This window comes from Oryzias melastigma, linkage group LG21 (assembly GCF_002922805.2).
Source record: "Oryzias melastigma strain HK-1 linkage group LG21, ASM292280v2, whole genome shotgun sequence".
Classification (NCBI taxonomy): Eukaryota; Metazoa; Chordata; class Actinopteri; order Beloniformes; family Adrianichthyidae; genus Oryzias; species Oryzias melastigma.
Window position 1 is genome coordinate 1,142,709 of NC_050532.1, and position 18,511 is coordinate 1,161,219.

Below are 18,511 nucleotides of genomic sequence, written 5' to 3' on the forward strand. Positions count from 1 at the left end.
ATATATATATATATATATATATATATATATATATATATATATATATATATATATATATATATATAATTTGATCACATCAGTCTATTTTTTGTGTTTTTATTAACCTTCTTGTACAAAAATGCTATTTTTTATGTGTAAATAAACCAAAACCAAACTTTTTTGAGATAGATCTTTATGCATCTCTGTAATAAATCTTTCGTCTGTAAAGGTGCATTCACAACAAACGCGATTTGCGCAGCGGAGGCGACCAGTTTCATTGTTAAGTCAATGGAACAGACGCGACATGAGGCGATCTGAATTTCCCCGATGCAATTTGAGTAACTGGCGGGCTGCAAAGGTCTGCCCGCAGCTCGATTTGAGGGGCAAGCCGCAAATTGGGCAGTGCAGCCAAAATTTAATTATTTAAAGTTTGACACAGGCCTCTGTACCAGGAAAAAAATTGAACAATAATCATATAAACCTAAACATGGAGACACGATTACCTATGTTTTTGTGCAACTCTTCATAATAAATAAACCTTATTTCTCAACATCATCTGTGTCTTCCATCCATTCTAAATGAGATATCCACAGACACCGTTCCTTATAGCGATTATCCAAAAATCAATAGCTAATAGCTTCTCCCTCATGCGGCCACAGCATCAAACTCAGAAACACATTTTTTGACAGGCGGTGAACGGAGAAGTCATTGCGTGATGAAAGAGGGGCGGATCATGCAAATTTGTCGCGTGAATTGCGTTCGGTGTGAAAGCATCTTTAAAGTTACTGGTGTTTTCATGTTTTTTAGTTGAGATGTTTAGCAGATTTGAGGAACAACAACCATCCTCTGGAAGCAAAGAAATAAACTGATTGAAGTCTCACTCTTCCATCATCTCCATTGATGACAAAACTTGTTCTTCATTTAACGGCAGTGTGGAACCAGACCATCACGTTTCTCTTCTCTGGTTTTTTATAAGAGAATGTAAGTACACATAAAAGTAAAAACTTGAAATTTTTCATAGATGTATCACAAATGAACCATTAAAATTACAGAAGAAGTAAACCACGCAAAGATCAGATAAGCCTGTGAATTTATTCACTGAAACAATCATGGCACTGAGAAATCACATGGTGTCAGCACCATGGACAGCACCCTCTTCATGAGTCGTGCGGGATTATTGCACTGTTCATATGCAGTTTATTAGTGATTCATGCCAATTCTGGTCCTTGGTGATACATGGATAATTGGTAGGTGCTTTTTGTGTTCTTCATTCGTCAATGTGGACAGATGTTGATCGAGGGTCTCGGATGACGTGTCCTTGCGTGAATTTGGTTCTGAGCTGTTCAAAATTTTTGACTGGTTGAGAATTACACCGTTTATGCGTAGTTCCTACAAAGTTCATATGACATAATCACAAATAAAAGACCACTGTGACGATAGATCAAAAGATAATTTGAGTGGGACTTTAGAATCCCTTCAGGTAGGCTCCTCCAGTCATTGCAGTGATCTGGACGTGCAGCCGGCACTTTCGCCTGTTCAGCGGTAAAGAATTCCACCATTAAGAAATTAGGTCTGGAAGAGGAAGGAGGAAGTGATGAAGATATAAAGAAGGCTGGTGGGAGCATTGTGAACAGTAAATCTTTTTGGAAGAGCTTGAGGTGGCATCAAGTGTGAAATCTTAATCTCATCTTTTCCTCCTTTGTATATATGCTACCCTCCACCCCCACCGCCTCTCCTTAATCCCCAGCCTCCTCATATCTTCTGATTACATAAAACCGCTGCAGGCCTCACTTCCTTTTTGCCCTGCAGTTTTTTTTTTCCTTTTCCTTTCTCATTCCTGACCATTGCACCATTCTCTGTGTCCTAGACTTAGATGCATCTATAGGGTCTTCCTAAAAGCTCACTCCTCACTGGACTGCTGCTCTACTCTGTTTGCTTGTCTTTTCGCATGGAGCTACACAACTGAAAGGACAAAGGTTTAACTTGTCAAGAATAAAACGTTATGACTCCAAACTTTAGACCGCAGGAGAATATTCCTGTCATTTTTCTTTGATCTCGCCTGAGGAGTAGGAATAAGTCCTTAGAGGTAGTGTCTTCTTTTCCTTTGAGCTCTGCCAGACGTTTCTGAGACGACTTACAATTCAAACACCATGTAGAGCATCCCGTCTGAGCTGTAGGTCTCCAACAGCTCCACGATGTGAGAGTGCTTCAGCATGTGGCAGATGCTGGCCTCCCTCTTCAGATCTGCAAACACAAGAAGAAAAGCAGGAAGTGAGCTTTTCCTTCAGCACCGTCATTTGGACATTAATGAAGACATAACTACCCAGTTTTTGTATAGTTTGACCAGGGGTGTGATTTTACTGAAGTGTGATTTTTGTGCGAGTTAAATAAGCAACAACCACTAGAGGGCACTGTAGGTGTGTGTATCAGTATTTGCTCAGACAACAACGCAGAAGAAGAAGAGCCGCTCAGTCTTTCACTGGACTTGTTCAAAAGTAGCTAAAAAATGACGAATTCAAAGCCTTTATTGATTTAAAGTGATCTAAAGAATTTAGTTGACTTGTTAGCATATTCTTTATGCAATTGTTATCTAAATAACTGTTCAGATATTAAGTTAATATACTGGATTGCTCATTGTCTCAGGAAACTAAATCAGCATCAATGTGTTACAGAAGTAAAGCATGCACATTTTCAGTCAATTATTGTTTTCTATTCTGTTATTATGGCTTTACTTTCAAGATGAAACACTTTATTATAAGATTCCTTAACAAGTTTTATTAACACATTAACAAGCATTATTAATGTGTTTATAGGGTGTTAATAAGGCCTTTATTTGCACAATAGGCCAAATGAGGTTTATTAACATACTTAGTAAGATTCATTCATATCTAAAAGGAGACCATCATCTACAACAACCAAATTATTAAACTGCTCACAAATGTATTAACTATATTTGTCAACATTATATTTAGTGTTGTGCAGCACCACATCTAAAGTGTTACCCCTGTTTCTGTATTTTGGTAAATACATTTCTTCCAAATATGTTACATCTGATATGATACTCCTCTGTGACTTATTTATTTTTTTCTTCTTTACTATTCTTTTTTTTGTTTTTGACTTGTACTCCAGAGACTTAATAGTTAGTAAAAATGTTAAAGTTTAAAATTTTTCTTCAAATTTTCAAAATGTCTTTCAAGTTTATAATGTGTACTTTAGAGATCAAAAGTTTTTTAGTTTTTTTTTTTTTTTTAACTTATAATCAGGTTTTTTTACTCACTTTAAGCTGATCCTGATTTGATCCCACATACAGTAGCCAGTAGGATTGTATGATGCACCAAAACATCTCATAAATGAGACAACTCAAACCCTACAGACTCGGTAAAAGTTAAAAACTAAATCCAAATGTCGTGCTTCGAAGTAACAGGAGAAAACAAATTTTCTCCAAAACTTTTCTCCAGACTTTGGTTCAGTTCTGAGATTGTTGAACAAGAAGATGCGGTCAACAAATGCAAACTCAACATTATTCGATTGAGTGATGATTTATATTGATTTATATATACACATACACATATATATACTATATATATATACATACACAGTATACCCTCCTCCCCCGTGTTCCAAACAGATACTCTCTGGTCCCAGAAAGCCAAAATCCCATAGACTTCTTTAGAGGAATAAACAGCTATCACTATTTGAATTGAATAACTATTTTTGCTCTGATACCTTTTTTTAACATGTTCTTGATAATCCTATTTTTTTTTCTTTATTCCAAGTTATATTCAAGTAATAAACTGGCCAATCAGATGTCTTGGTAAAATCATGCTGCGCCCACTGGGCCCACTTCGAACATTCAAAACATTTGATTGACAGATTCTGCTGAGTTCCCCTCAGTGGAACGGGTGTAGCTTTCCAACAAGCTCCCTCTTGATTAGGGAGAGTGGTTGCCATAAAAATGATGACTCGGACCAATCACCGCTTATAAATGTTGTCTGATTCCAACATGGCGACATCCATACAGCAGAAAAACTGCGACAGAATTGACTTCATATTGTTGGAACAGGAGGTAAGGCTTTTTCTATGGGTGATGTCACAGGCCCTTTGTCCATCTCTATATGCTGTCAATGAGTGTACATTATCTTCACTGAACACCAGCTGGGTTAGCACCAGCAGTCCCATGACCCCAAAAGGGATTTAGCAGGTTTTATAGGTGAAAAAGATGGATGGATGGATGGATGGATGGATGGATGGATGGATGGATGGATGGATGGATGGACGTACTGATAGACGGATAGACCGACGGACGGACGGCGTACGGACTGATAGATGGATGGACGTACGGATGACTCAACTGATTCCCTGCATAGTTCAGATTGGTTTCTTTAACTATCACGTATTCTTGGGAAGACGTTTCTTTTTGGCTTGCATGGACCACAACTCATTTTACACTTGTTGAAAATCTCGAGGGCTGCAAGGTGGCACAGTGGTTAGGGCTCTTGCCTCACAGCATGTTCTCCCCGTGGATGCGTTGGTTTTCACCGGGGACTCCGGCTTCTTCCCACCGTCCAAAAACATGCTTCATAGGTTAATTGGTGACTCTAAATTGCCCCTAGGTGTGAGAGTGAATGGGTGTGATTGAGGCCCTGCAACAGACCGGCGACCTGTCCAGGGTAAACCCCGCCTTCACCCATCAGCAGCCGGGTTAGGCTCCGGCACCCCCGCGACCCCGAAAGGGAAGAAGCGGACAAGAAGATGGATGGATGGATGAATGAAAATGTCAAGCTGTCTTTCTTTGTTTTGATGGATAAAAAGAAAAAAAAGACAGACCTCGTTTGCTTATCAGAAGACGTTTGATTGTATGACAGCCCTTCATGTGTTTCAAGCTTTCTATGAAGTATCAGATGCCTGTTAGTGTTTCCACTTCACAGTTGTGAGAGCCGAATCATCTCAGTGCAGACCAACCATGCAGACCAGCTGATCAATCAAGAAAGACAACTCAACGAGACATATTTGACCAGGAGCTGCTGCCACATGGACTTTCATGAAGAAATGACCTTCTTGATCAAATCTAACTGGAATGTTTCAGCAAACGTTCTCGCATTCCTTTCATTCTCCGTCATCGTATCCTGACACAGAAGTGTTTTAACTCAAACCTGTGGTGCTGGAGCTGTCTCAGCTTTACGGTTGTTATTTTATGCTATTTCAGTCAATCCCTCCTTCCTCTGAGCATAACAGATTTAAATGGAAATGCAAAGCACAGCATGAGGCGTACTTTCCTGAAAAGCTGAGGCGATGACTCATCTGCAGACACGACTCATATGTAAGCTGACTTGAAGTTTATGCCTTTATTTAAGTGCAGTTTGTTTGTAGCTAAACTGTTATTCTAGAGCTTTCTACTGCAGCCTGACGGCGAGGGTCTACCACTTTAATTGGCTCCTAATGGGAGGGGTTTAACGGAGGGAGTTATTGAAGCTGAAAGCAACAATGTGGGCTGCTTGTTTAGAGAAATCACCAGGGAGAGATGATAGACACACAGAAGAAAGAGTTGGGAAAAGCTTAGCATATAAAGCATAAAGCTGTTCTCCTCAGGAAATAGAAGGAAGACATTTTGGTTATATTCACAGGCACAAAAGCATCTGAGGAGATAGAGATCATTTGATGGAGGCAGATTTGTGACAACGCGGTTGTGCACAGAGACAAGGAGAAGCGGCTCAGACAATTCAATATTCTGTCAATGTCTCTCTGAGGCAAACTGAAAATTGCTCTGTCATGTCAAACATGATGAATGGGAGGCTGATGAGAGATGGATCCCGGAATCTACAAAAGTCCTGCACACCAGAGGATTACTGAGCATTTAAGTCCTATCCATCTAATAACCACTCACCTCCACCCGAGGGGATTTTGCTAGAGTTCGAGCTTTTGTATACTAACTTTTTCGTAGTATAAGTTGAAGTTTGTTGCACAGTTTGGGCAGAAGTGCAACTTGTGGTTAGATGTGCCTAAGAGTGGACACATTTGGTTTCCTTGAAGTGAATCAGAGATAGTTTCCTCTGATAGTCTGGAAAAAATTGAAGTCTGAGTACATCCAAGCGATCCTGGTCCGGGACCCAAACCCATCTTTTGAGGAGGTCTCAGGACTCAGGGTGTATTCAGATTGGAAAAGGCCGTTGGTTTCTCATCAAACCCACTTATTTGCTCTGGATCTAGTCCTGAAGATTGCGTTTGGTCTGTATTTCCTGTTTCGAAAAAAGGCTTGTATACAAAACCACATGACGAGAGATCTCTGCAGTCACTGGCTAGCAGTTATGGGGGCGGGTCAAAACAAAAAGAGAAAGATGGAGGTTCTACAGTGCTGAAGTTTGCCAGGATTTTAACTTATTCAAACCTTTTATTTCCCTGATCGATTTTGACTCAACACTTTTAACTGCTGCTTTGGTACCGTGGAGGACTCCTGCAAGACTTTTACCAGGAAGATGATGGGAAAAGACAGTAGGATTATAATGTATTTATGGGTACTGAGTCATACGAACTTTGAAATAACAAATATGCTTAGTTATAGTTAGCTATACATTATTAATAATGAATAATGATACTATAAAGACACCATAATTATCAACAATGACAACAAGCTAGGAAAACGAAGCAAAGAAGTATATTCTGGTCTCGGAGCGGATCGTATTCAGACTGAGGAATCTCAGAGTGTACCAAAGTTTAGTCTGATTGGAAACAAACCAAGACCACCTCAAAATATGGGCCTGTGAGAGAATCCAGGTCTGGGATCAGGATTCGTTTGTGCGTATTCAGACTGAATCCAGACAGGTGGAATTGTTCCAAAGTGACGCAGACAATGAAAATTCAACTGATTTAGTGATTTGAAATTATATAAAGAGGTTAGTGGACTTTTTAGAATGGTCTTTATGCTATGTTATCTGAATAACTGTTCAGATGTAGTGCTAATATACTAGACTCCTATGTTTCATGAAGTCAAATTACCATCAATGTATTTTGGTAGTGAAGCAAGCTTATATTCAGTCTATTTTGTTATCATTATTTACTTTTAAAAATTAAATGTCCAGTCTTGTCAAATACATTTCTCCCGAAAGTGTGACTTATATATGATTTTTTTCTTCTTTATTCTGCTTTTTTTTGGACTGCTATACTCCTAAACTTACCTAAACTCCGGAGCGACTTATAGTCCAGAAAATGTGGCAATCTTGATCATTTCTACAACAGAAAATAATAGCTGCACAGCTTTTTCACTGAAACAAAAGAACACTAAACTTTTGAAGGCCATTGTTTTGAAAGAAAGCCAGTTTCTAAGTTCTAAGAAGAGTCTTGGAGGAGTACTTCTCCAACTGCAGAGAACAAAACATCATAGAATTCTTCCCCCTGTATCTAAAACTGCTTCACTAATTTATCGAGAAAATTAATGCAATAATTTGACACCCATAGTCTTTAAAAAATTTTCCTACAACTCAAAAGGTTTCACAGCCTATGGTTTGACAATATATAGCAGAATTGTCAAACTCAATTCCTCTTGGGGCCACTGAAGGCAGAGTCTGGGCTGCATGGGATTCCATATGTTTTGGGTCCATTGTCTATGTCTACTGAACAAATTTATTGAACATTTGTTCATGTCTGTGTACTCCTAAGCAATAGGGCTGCCACAATTAGTCGACTACTACGACTAATCAATTAATAAAATAGTTGACGATTAATTTAATAGTCGATTAGTTGTTACTCATTAACGTTTTTTAGGCTATTTTGGAGTTTAGCTAATATTTCAGATGCATGCTAGCTGTTTTTGGCTAACCTATGCCTTTTTTTATTATTTTTTTTAGGCTAATTTGGCATTTAACTAATATTTAAGCGGGCTATCAGCTTCAGTGTTTTCAGCTATCAGCTTCATCGTTATTAGCTAATAATTTCAGCACCTTCAGCGGCCAAATTCAGCTTACAGCATTCACCTAGCATTATTGCAGATAATGCTATGTATCTAGTCTTTAGTTAGTTTATAGCTAATGATGGCTAAGATTTGTGTTTTCCAGGCCTCGAGGACCGCAGTGTCAGCATGATTTCCAAATGTTCAAGCCCTACTCATGACTGATTACCTGGTTCAGGTGTGTCCAGCCAATTAGAACATGCCAGCGTAAGGCTTAAGATTGTGGCCCTCGAGGCCTGGAGTTGCCTTTCCCTGGTCTATAGTATTCAAAGCTCCTTGGTTCTTTTATTATCAGACATGCGATACAGCTATAGGTACTGTACCTGCTACTTTAACCACATCCACAATTAAGCCTTTGAATTTTAATTCTGCATACAGAAAGTCCACATTAGTGTGATGGTCAGGATCTTTAGTTGTTTTTTTAGGTGTTTTTCTAGAACCACTGTAGCCGAGCCGGAGTTTTTCAGCTAGACAGAAAATGAACCTTTCAGCTGAAAGGTCACAGCTTGCTTCTGCTAATCCACGTCTCGGCATTGACTGACAAATTGAGAGGAAATGTCTCAGTATGAACATCTCTCTCACATATCCGGCTGTCATCCCTCCACAAAGGTCTCTTCACCCTTTGATCTGTTCATCCAAGCTTGGCAGCTGCTCTGAGAGCTTATTCAGGCTGCCCCCAGCCCCGTCTTGCTCAGAACCGTTTGGGATTAAAACTATCTCAATCAGTCCACTCAAAACGCATTGTCAACTGCACTTAACTAAATTAGCTGCCACTAACTGAAATAGCCTGATGGAAGTACTGTGCAAACTCAATATGCAGTTGATGGAACTTCAATACGCCACATCCACACTGCAATATATTTGAGGCTACAACTGCTCTATGTGATAAATGGACCAGGACACCAATGGGCAAAACAGAAAAAGCTGAGCGGATATTTCTGCAAACATAAGAGAGTGTGGCCCATAATCACACCGGTATACAGCTCCACATTCCACTGAATTAGAAGGAATTCTTTTTGCGTTGTGGCATTTAATCATGCCTTAAGATGAAGTTAGAGCCACGTGAGCCACAGCAAGCCTGGGTGCCAGCAGTCACTCAGTCCTCAGAGAGTTTGTAAATGGCATTGGTTGGTTTTAGCAAGATGGAGAGGACGCTAGAGGTGGGAAAACAATGGTGCCTCGTAGGCATTGCAGTGTGGTTCGTTTGGACTTAGACTGGTCAGTGCAATTCCTGCTCAAACTAAAACGACAAAAGAAAAGTAGTAGTACTGGACCACCTGAAACAGCCTTACTTACAAATTGTCAAAAAAATGTTTTTTCAATTTTTTTTTTTTCAAATTTTCAGGGGTTTTTTTTCAGTTACAATATCTATTTTTCAATTTTCCAATCTGTTTTTTCATTCACTTTAAGCTGATCCTGGTTTGACTCCATGGAGGAGCTGTAGTTTGGAGGGGCAGAGAAGAATGTTGGAGTATTGCAGGACTTGTACGAGGATTCTAGTTTGTCTCCTCATGTTTATTTACATGTCAGCCCCATGGTGTTGCCATGTAAGCGTCCTTACACGGCAGCAGCACTGCAGTGTGACCAACCGGAGGTGTAAATGACTGAGTGTAAAAAGACAGCAGAGAAGGGCTACATAAGTATGTTATAAGCTTTAATCCTTGTGAAATGACCAGTCATTCTTTAACTTTGGGGGTTTTTAACCCTGGTCCTTGAGATCTACCCTTCCTGCTTATTTTCCAGCTGTTCAAGCCTTTGTAGGCGTTGAATCTGGTAAATCAAGACTTTTATTGACTAAAGACATCTGATCCAGGTATCAGGCAGATGATATGACATAAATGTTTGGAAAACAGGTAAGACAAAAGTCTTCAGCACCAGAATTGAAGATCACTAATATTTGTTCAAAGAATACTACCTTTAGGAAGTAGAATAAGGGCATTAAAACCACATCTGATTTGTAACAACAAAAACATAATAGTTTAGCGATTTTTTTTCCTTTTCCCTCATGTTAGAAAAAAACTAAAAGTCAGCTGCAATGTGAACAATAAAAGGGCCAGTTTGTCTTTTGCCACATGCTTTCAGAACAACCCTGTGCTGCTAATCAATGCCGGACTATCAGTGTTAAGTGTTCAAGGGATGATGATGATGATGATGATGATGGTTACCACTTATTGAAAACGTGGCAAACCGCCGGCCAGTTATTAGCAGAACGATTAAGCCTTTTATCGTGACCAGAACAAAGAGCTCTCATGCAACTGCGTCAGCCGGACCGGTTGCTCAGTCGGTCTGTGACTCATTCCACTTAAATGTGGGTCATTATGGTTATTCTATTAACTACAAGTATTTATGGTGACAAAAACAATACATTTGTGGCAGTGGACAGCCATCAGTAAACTGAAGGACAAAAAAGTCTGGGGGATAAAAATGTACAGGACACATTTATGTGTCCTGTACATTTTCAAAATTTCAATGACACTTTTTGTCATTGAAATTTTTAACATGTTCTTGTAGCTTTTTTCTCATTGTGGAGAACCTATATACAATAATTCAGGTTTCTGAGTGTTTTTTAGTTTAAATTAGAAGAAGATAAAAACCGGATGCTTGAAAATAGCTCAGAGGAATGACGCTACAACTAAAATGGGCGTGCTGAAGCCTATCTTTTTTACTCCTATTCTAAAGAATCCACTCGAAGACAAATAGATCTATTAGTACTTTAATTTTCCTCATCTTAACTGGTATATGGCTCAAAACTGTACAACTGGAAAGCTCCAGACAAAAGTTCACCTGCAAGCTTTGCCAGCAAACTTTGATAGTGTAAACTAACAGGTAGTTTCTGTTATGTCCCCAAGTGGAAATGAATAAAAGAAAGCCAGTTGAGCTTTTGTCACATGCACCTATGCCGGGGTTGATCTGTACAAGTGCTGCAGGTGTTTTGATAGCTTGGGCACAGGGAGGTGGAGAGAAGAAGCTGCATCTTACTGAAAGCACAAGAATATCTTGTAGTTCCTTTAAGGCTCATACGGCCTTAAAGGAAATTGATGTACATGTAGAAAAGGTATCGTGAAGTATTCATCAGTCTGATGGAAGTTACACACACTTATGATGTACAGGTGATGCTATTGTACAATGTACTTTGTGGGGACTCCCATTTCTTATCTTAAGACCTATTATTTATACTGCATATATTTAATAGTTTATACATATATTTAACGCTTTTATGTGATTCAACTAATGAAGCAAAGTCCGAGGAGAACAAGTGTCTTGCTATGACTTTTGAAGATGTTTATCTAGGTATTTCTCTACAGTGCAGGAGGATGACCTTTGCTCGGCCGTATGACAGGAGCCAGGAGGAAAGACAGGTTAACATCAATGATTGGACCAAATATTGAGATGGACACACATACTACGACCAGTTAGAGCATGAGCCAACCCTCCATGATCATATGAAGCCATAAAATGATTGGCATACCCCTTCCCTCCTGAAACTCAAATGGGCATGAAACTAGTTGTTGACTTCTTTTACTATTCATGTGTATGCAGACAGGGAACGCCCCTGCTGCCATACAATCTACAAAATTCTATTGCTCGTTGGTTGGTCAGCAATGCATGCTGCTTGACTCCTGGAGCTCTGTACAACTTTGATCCAACTTCTAATAACAATTATTTATTAACTTTTCAATAAATGGATCTAAGCTGTCTTTGTATCTTACTTCCTCAATAAACCAACTCGGGGAGGTTAGCAGAGGGCTACCACAAGCGATTATTTTAATAGTCGACTAATCACCTATTATTTTTTCCGATTAGTCGGATGCGCAAAGTGGATAAAAAACACACATTTTAACCATCAATAGCTTTAAAATAACTAAAAATAAAGACAATTAAGATGACAGTTTATTAAACTTTTAATGAATCGTGCAGCCTCTGTCCTTCATCAATTTCTGGTAATAAAACAAAATGAAATCAAATGAGGTCGGCATCTGAAACAAGAAACTAGTTTTTCACTAAAGACAAAGTTTTGGTCTCACTGAGTCAAATAAAAAGAAAAAAAGTTCATTTTTGGTACTGAACGCTCACAACTTTGTTGAACTTTACTACACTCTGACTCTATATCATATAAAATGACGACTAATCGACTATTAAATTAGTTGTCGACTATTCCAATAGTCGATTAGTCGACTAATCGTGTCAAGGCCCGGCCCACTGGGTGATTCTATCCGGCCCTCCAGATCATTTTATTTTATTGTTATTAACTGCCTGGTGTTAATTTGAGCTGGTAAAGTGTTGAAGCAACACTTCGATTATGGAGTCTAAGAGATCAGATATAACGATCTGTGGCGTTCTCTTTGTAACACACAGCATTTTACATCACAAAGGTGTCATCATTCTCTCCCTCACTCACGGTACTGAAAGAAATAAACAAAAACAAACAAAAAAAGAACTGAAGGGAAAACAGAGTAAAACCGCCAGACAACAAAACTGAATAATTTGATTTATTTTTGCTAAAAAACAAACATTTTATTTTGATTTCTGGGCTTTGTTTGTTTTGTTCAGCAGCGTGTTTATATTTAGATCATTTTAACAGGAAATATTTTATGGAGATCAAACTCTTTTGTGATAAGTGTAATTTTTCATATAAAAGGACATAAAAGTAAAGAAATTTCACAGTTTTTTACCTTTGACGTTTAGTTTATTTCTAAGTTGTATAAATTTGACAAAATATATTTTTATGAGGAATAAAAATATTAAAGTTATTTAAAGTTTGCTTTATTCTGGAATAATATTCCTACTTTTTTTATTCATAGTTTTATCAAAAAATTAAGGTTTTAAAGTTTTAAAAATGTAGTTTTAGAGTGTTTAATAAATGTTTATCCTGTTCAGCCCGTGACCTAAGGTGTGTTTTGGATTTTGGTCTGCCATGTGATTGAGTTTGATACTCCTGTGCTATAATATCAGTAAGGTGACCGCACTGGCTCCTTACTGACCCAAATACTGCATGTATGGGTTGTGCAGGTGATCTGTAAGAGCCCATAGGATCCCCTGATTACACTCTGATAGTCAAATTTCCTCTGCATGCACGAAGCAATTATCAGGTGAACGTGACGAACACACTCCTTGTGCAGTGTGCAGGGTTTGGGGGGAATTGGAAAAAAAGATCGATGTGACGTGTCTGCGTCTCACCAACATCCCCCTTAATTACCCTTGCATATTGTTTATGTGTTGCCCTGTACAGATTTACCCATGTTTTGCCTGTATCTTCATGTAACAGCAGTTGTGACCGAGGCCTAAAGCAGCAACTTAAGTGTCTAAACGTCGCCGTTTCCCTGCCAGTGATGAGGCTCCGGCCACCCACCGGGGAGCTCGTGTGTGAGCCTGCGTAAGCTCCATTTACCACTCAAGCACCAAACTGTTTGGAATTGGGCCTTTTTTGTGGATCATTTAGGAAGAAAAATGGGTGCAAATAAAACGAGTCAGCAAGAAAGGAAGTGCTGACAGGAAATAGAAAAGAAAACAAAAACAGCAGCAGAGAGGAGATTGAAGGCAGATGTGATCTCTGCAGCAGAACCTCCTTCTCATCAGAGGAGTTCAGCCTCCACGGCACTGGAGAGGAGAGCAGCTGTGGAAGCTCGTCTTCTGGTTTGGAAGAGCCCAACAGGAACAGGAAAGAAAAAAGCGTGATAAGAGGAGACACAAAAGGGGGATTGCTGGAATTAGTGGTCAGAAGAGAGGAAGATGGCACGTGATGAATGCTGCTCATTCTCCAGCTTGCTTTTCTCTCCCATCCCCACAGAGGGCTGACCCATTCATCACACAGACCTCCGCACAGGATGAAGAGACATCAGCTGGTGCGGGCATGAGCGCTTCCCAATCCAACGCCAAGACATGAACCGTTTGACCCACTTCCTGCGGTCTGAGCCGTGGGCGGGTGCGCTACAGCCGTCCACTCATGTGAAACGTAAACCGGTTCCTGCAGGCGTCCAAACAGAGGAAGGTAAAAGAAAATCAGCGGCTGGCAGGCAGGCGGGCAGGCGTCGAGCGTGGCGAGCAGCGTTTGATGGAGGGACGTGACTGGACACTAATGAGTCTGCTGTGTGCTGGACCTGCTGCTCACATTTAAATGCACCAACGGCTGATTTTCAGGAAGTTTGATGCTTATAACATGGGAAAAAGTAGAAACTGAGAGACTAAGGTGGCACGTTCCATCATTTTACAGATCTAGGAACAGATCAACCAATAAAGCTAAAGGATTGCAAGCCTTTGGGGTTTTTTTTATCTATCTATCCAAATGGCAAAAGACTGAAACACAGGCCCAAAAAATCGGTTTAAGTTAAAAAAAAACAAGACCAACGGTTTAAGAATTTTTTTTTTTTTTTTTTAAGAAACTGATGGTAGATCTGTCTGAAACCAGCAGTTCAGGTTTTGGGTTCTGGGTGTGAGCCAGAAAGAAAAACACAACAATATTGTGCCACAAAGTCAGTCTCCACCGCATGTGCCAAAGTCAAGGCCCGGGGGCCGGACCCGATGTTATCTTGCTCTTATTTTTAACCTGAATAATTTTGAAAAAATAGATTTTTTAGGAGAGTAAATTACTGAAAGTTATTTAAGGTTTAGGTTGATTTATTCTGGAATAATATTCCTGCCTTTTTATTATTCGTAATTATGTTAAAAGTTACTATTTTAAAGTTTCAAAAATGTAGTTTTAGAGTGTTCAATAAATGTTTATCCTGTTGATCCGGTAGATTATGAATCAGAGGGAAATGAACATGTTTGTGTGATGCAGTAGAGTGTCTACTGAAACCAGGATGCAAAGACTAAAGCTAACTATGGTTGATCAGAACAAGCATAACCAGCCTAGTGTTGAATTTGTTCTCTTTTTCTCAGATTTTCATAATCACAGACGATCGTTGTTCTATTACCTTTTAGAAAAATGTTCATGAATGTCTTTGAGTCTAAATATTCATATAATAACAGACATTCTTGTTTCAAAGCAGTAATTCATGTCTTATTAGTTTAAGTAAAACAGAAGTCGTGTAACACATTACAGCTGTGAGACAGTGTGATACAGGATCACTTGGAGGTAATCAAGTTTTACAGCCTTAGTCACTTCTTAAGGGCTGAAAACTGGGATATTCTCAATCTGTAAATTTAGTAAAAAAAATTGTAATATATGAGTTACTGATTTGTGATCTGTACAAATATAATAGAGTAAAAAGACACTTCAGTCAATGTAATTGTTGCTCTAAAATTGCAGAAAATATTGGATTTAAAGTGTGTAACTAAACAATCGAAAGTGCTTCTGTCACTGGAAGTAAATAAATCTTCAAAGTAAAGTGTTGTTTAAGTGTTTAAGGTCATTTTCAAAGTAAAACTATCAGATGTTTCACACAGGGGAAAAATTTGAGACTGAAGTTCATTTTACTGAGTTAAGTTCTGACAATTTTGTTTTAAATATAGTCCACAATCTGACAAAAATATATGAACAATAGGAAATTAAGAATATTGTGAACATACCATGATCGACTGTGTGATGTCATATGATGGTCTGTAAGAATGGTGGAGAAGCCAAACCACAAAGTGTCTGGAAAATGTTCATCCGTAAAGCCGTAAAGTTCTCTGGTATTTCCACTAAAGATGAGAAAAGTCTGTTTCTAAAACGTGTCTGCTAAGGAGTGTGAGTGTTATCTAGTGTAGTTCTCACAGAGTCATGTTCATCGAGGTAATGTTGTGTCTTCATGCACTATCTTCTTTGAGGATGCAAAACTGTGGAGAACATTTCCAGGATTTGTTGTAAAGTTAACCAAAGCTACAGTGATGTTTTTGTTTACTGCTGAGTTAACCAGGAAGTTGACAGAAACATTTTCTAGTGTAACATTCTTTGAAGTGACACATACTATTTCTTTCTTTCATTCAAAATCTTCGTATTTTTATTAGGGACGCGCATATTGACGAATTTAATGCATGCTATTAACAGATGATGATTAACGCATTAATATTTATTAACACAAGTTAACAGCACCACTTTGGAGCAGCAGTCTTTACCTTTCCCTCAGCGGTGCAGTCATCCACAACATGCATTAAAACAATTCTTTGGGTTCTTTTCCCACTTATATCATGGTTATTTACAAACTAAATAAATATTCAATCGTTTTTTGTACTTTAATCTTGTTATTTTTTGGGTTTAGATCACTGTTTCATAAAAAGCGGACTATTTGATCCATGGTCCGGCGTGTTTTCATGTCAGGTAAGTTTAATTTTCTGAATATTTGTAGATAATGGTCGGCAAATACTATTAATTAAATTAATTGCGATTAATTTTCATCCAGGTTTAATTCAACTTTACAGAAAGCTCTGAAATGAACACGTATGGATTCCTATTAATGCTATGGTTGATGTGGAGGTGAAATGAGCTGCTGGACAGAGAAGAGTGGAAATTGAAAACAAATAAATTCCTTATGATCAAAAGAAAACACAGAGGGGAGAGGATTCTGATTCATGGATTGTTATTGCAAATATGCAGGAGTCAATCCTTTGACTGTAACAGTGGAACATCAGAGAAACTTCCAGATGATCCATCCACTCAGATAAAGTGGGTCAACATGTGTTCAAATCATTATTTAATAGCAAACTGCAAGTTTTACTTACTATTTCACACTGACACACAACTATGAAGCTAGAAAACGACACTTGTTGCCTTTCTAACAGCTACCCTTACAGGTGGATATGGGGCGTCTGTGGGCAAACCTCTACACAGGTGGCCCACACAAAATATCAAGGTCATAGACCGTTGGGTGAATCCAAGAAAATCTTATTTTTTCTACAAGCATGTGGCAGGCAACAGGTCATAGCGTAGATCATGGATCTCAAACTCAAGTTCACCTTGTGGCCACTGAAGGCAGAGTCTGGCTGAGGCTGGGCAATATGGGGTTCTGTTTGTGCCAAAAATATGTTTTTGGGTTCACTGTCTATGTCTTTGGTCCATTGTCTGTGTCAGGGGTCAGCAACCTTTAACAAGTTGGGTTCGTTTTCTACTGATCAAAACCTAGAAGGAACCGCATGGTCTTACTTTAGCCTTTAAGAAATTTGGATTCGGATTCATGACCTTTTTTTAAAAATTAATAAATACAAAATATGTCTATTTTTTGGCACGAACAAAAGCAAAAACATAAAAATAATTTTTATTTTTTTTAGGAGTGAAAAAAATCTAAAATAATTTGTGTTCTTTTTCCTCAGCAGTCTTACACTGCTGGGTTTTGTTATTTTAGTTTGGGGTTGGTCCTTGGTAGTCTTAGCTTGCAGGCTTTGTTTATTTGCTTTCTTTATGTAGTTTTGTTAGGCAGCCATTAGCAGGGAGCTGCTGACTCTGATGGTCGACATGGCTGGGTCAGAAGTCTCCATGACTAATTTTATGTTTATGGAGAAATAAAGGAGATACATGTGGATCTGGAGCTGCAGGTTGCAGACCCTGACCCTGTCTACTGAACAAGTTTATTGAACATGTGTTCATGTCTATGTGCTACTAAGCAATATCTTCAGCATGTCCTATAAAACGACAGGAGCTAACGACACCAGCAACTGTTGCTAAGGACGACCAGATCCAACAACAATAGCAAATGTAACGTTTTCAGCATAAAGCAAGGTGAAACATCACAAATCAAACACAAAGCTATCAGATATTGATAGATATTGATTAGTAGACATTGAACTTTCATATCAAGGCAAGGGCCTCAAAATATCAACTTGGGGGCTGCAAATGGCCTGGCATAGACTAAACATGTAACAGTAAGGGTGAAGTACGCAAGATGCAGCCGTGTTGCCTGACTGTAAGAAATGAGGAAATTAGACAATCAGAGTGTACTTTGTATTGGCATTCTACAGGACGAGCACTAGCATAGCGTGCCTCACTTGTGCACGGTCAGTAGGAGGCCAGCATACTAGTGTGGCATACAGACACGGTACAACAGCATCTCAGGTACGCCACAAGTGCATCTAACTTTTATTCAAAACAAAAACGTATCGATGCATTTACCACATACAAAACAATGGTACGTTCCATTTTCTTGATGTCTCTTAAGGAGGCCTTCAGGGGTCTGCGAGACACACCCACACTCCCTTTAAGATGCAGTAGTTCCTCTCTACAACCCTCCACAAGCAAAAACTGAGTTTATAATCTGTTACCTTCTGTGCTGAGTCCAGGGCTGGATGTGAACTGGGCAACATCCACGATCTTGACAGCAAACTGCTGACCCGTCTCTCTGTTGATGCATCTTCTGACCACACTGAAGGGACCCCTGAGGGACACAAAGACCAGAGGGACCGTTAGCAGAGTGCTGTGGAGAAAACAACACTATCCAGAGAACACTTATCCGGTCGCAAACGTCATGAGAAAAGTCAGTCATTTACTTTTTTACACAGAGAAATATTTCAGGAAAAGTGATTTGTAATCATTTGTTATGAAGCCAAAGGTTAACAAGTGGATTTCAGACTCTTCTTTTGATCTAGCTTCAGGAAGGTCATGTGTGAACCATATCAGGTTCAAAGAAAAATCCTGAGACCGAGACAATAAGAGTATTTAAAAACAGGTTTCAACTTTGC

At 39.0% G+C, this 18,511-nt stretch overlaps 1 protein-coding gene across 17 annotated transcripts in view; it reads right to left on the reverse strand.

The window, feature by feature from the left end:
* Positions 1-18,511, reverse strand: part of caska (calcium/calmodulin-dependent serine protein kinase a) — a 136,334-nt gene that overhangs the window by 67,708 nt on the left and 50,115 nt on the right. For all 17 annotated transcript variants that reach the window (XM_024286027.2, XM_024286024.2, XM_024286028.2 and 14 more), the window contains exons 2-3: positions 18,095-18,207; positions 2,118-2,223 (exon numbers count right to left, since the gene is read on the reverse strand). In XM_024286027.2, the coding sequence (XP_024141795.1) occupies positions 2,118-2,223; positions 18,095-18,207 (219 nt within the window). The remainder of the gene's footprint in view (positions 1-2,117; positions 2,224-18,094; positions 18,208-18,511) is intronic.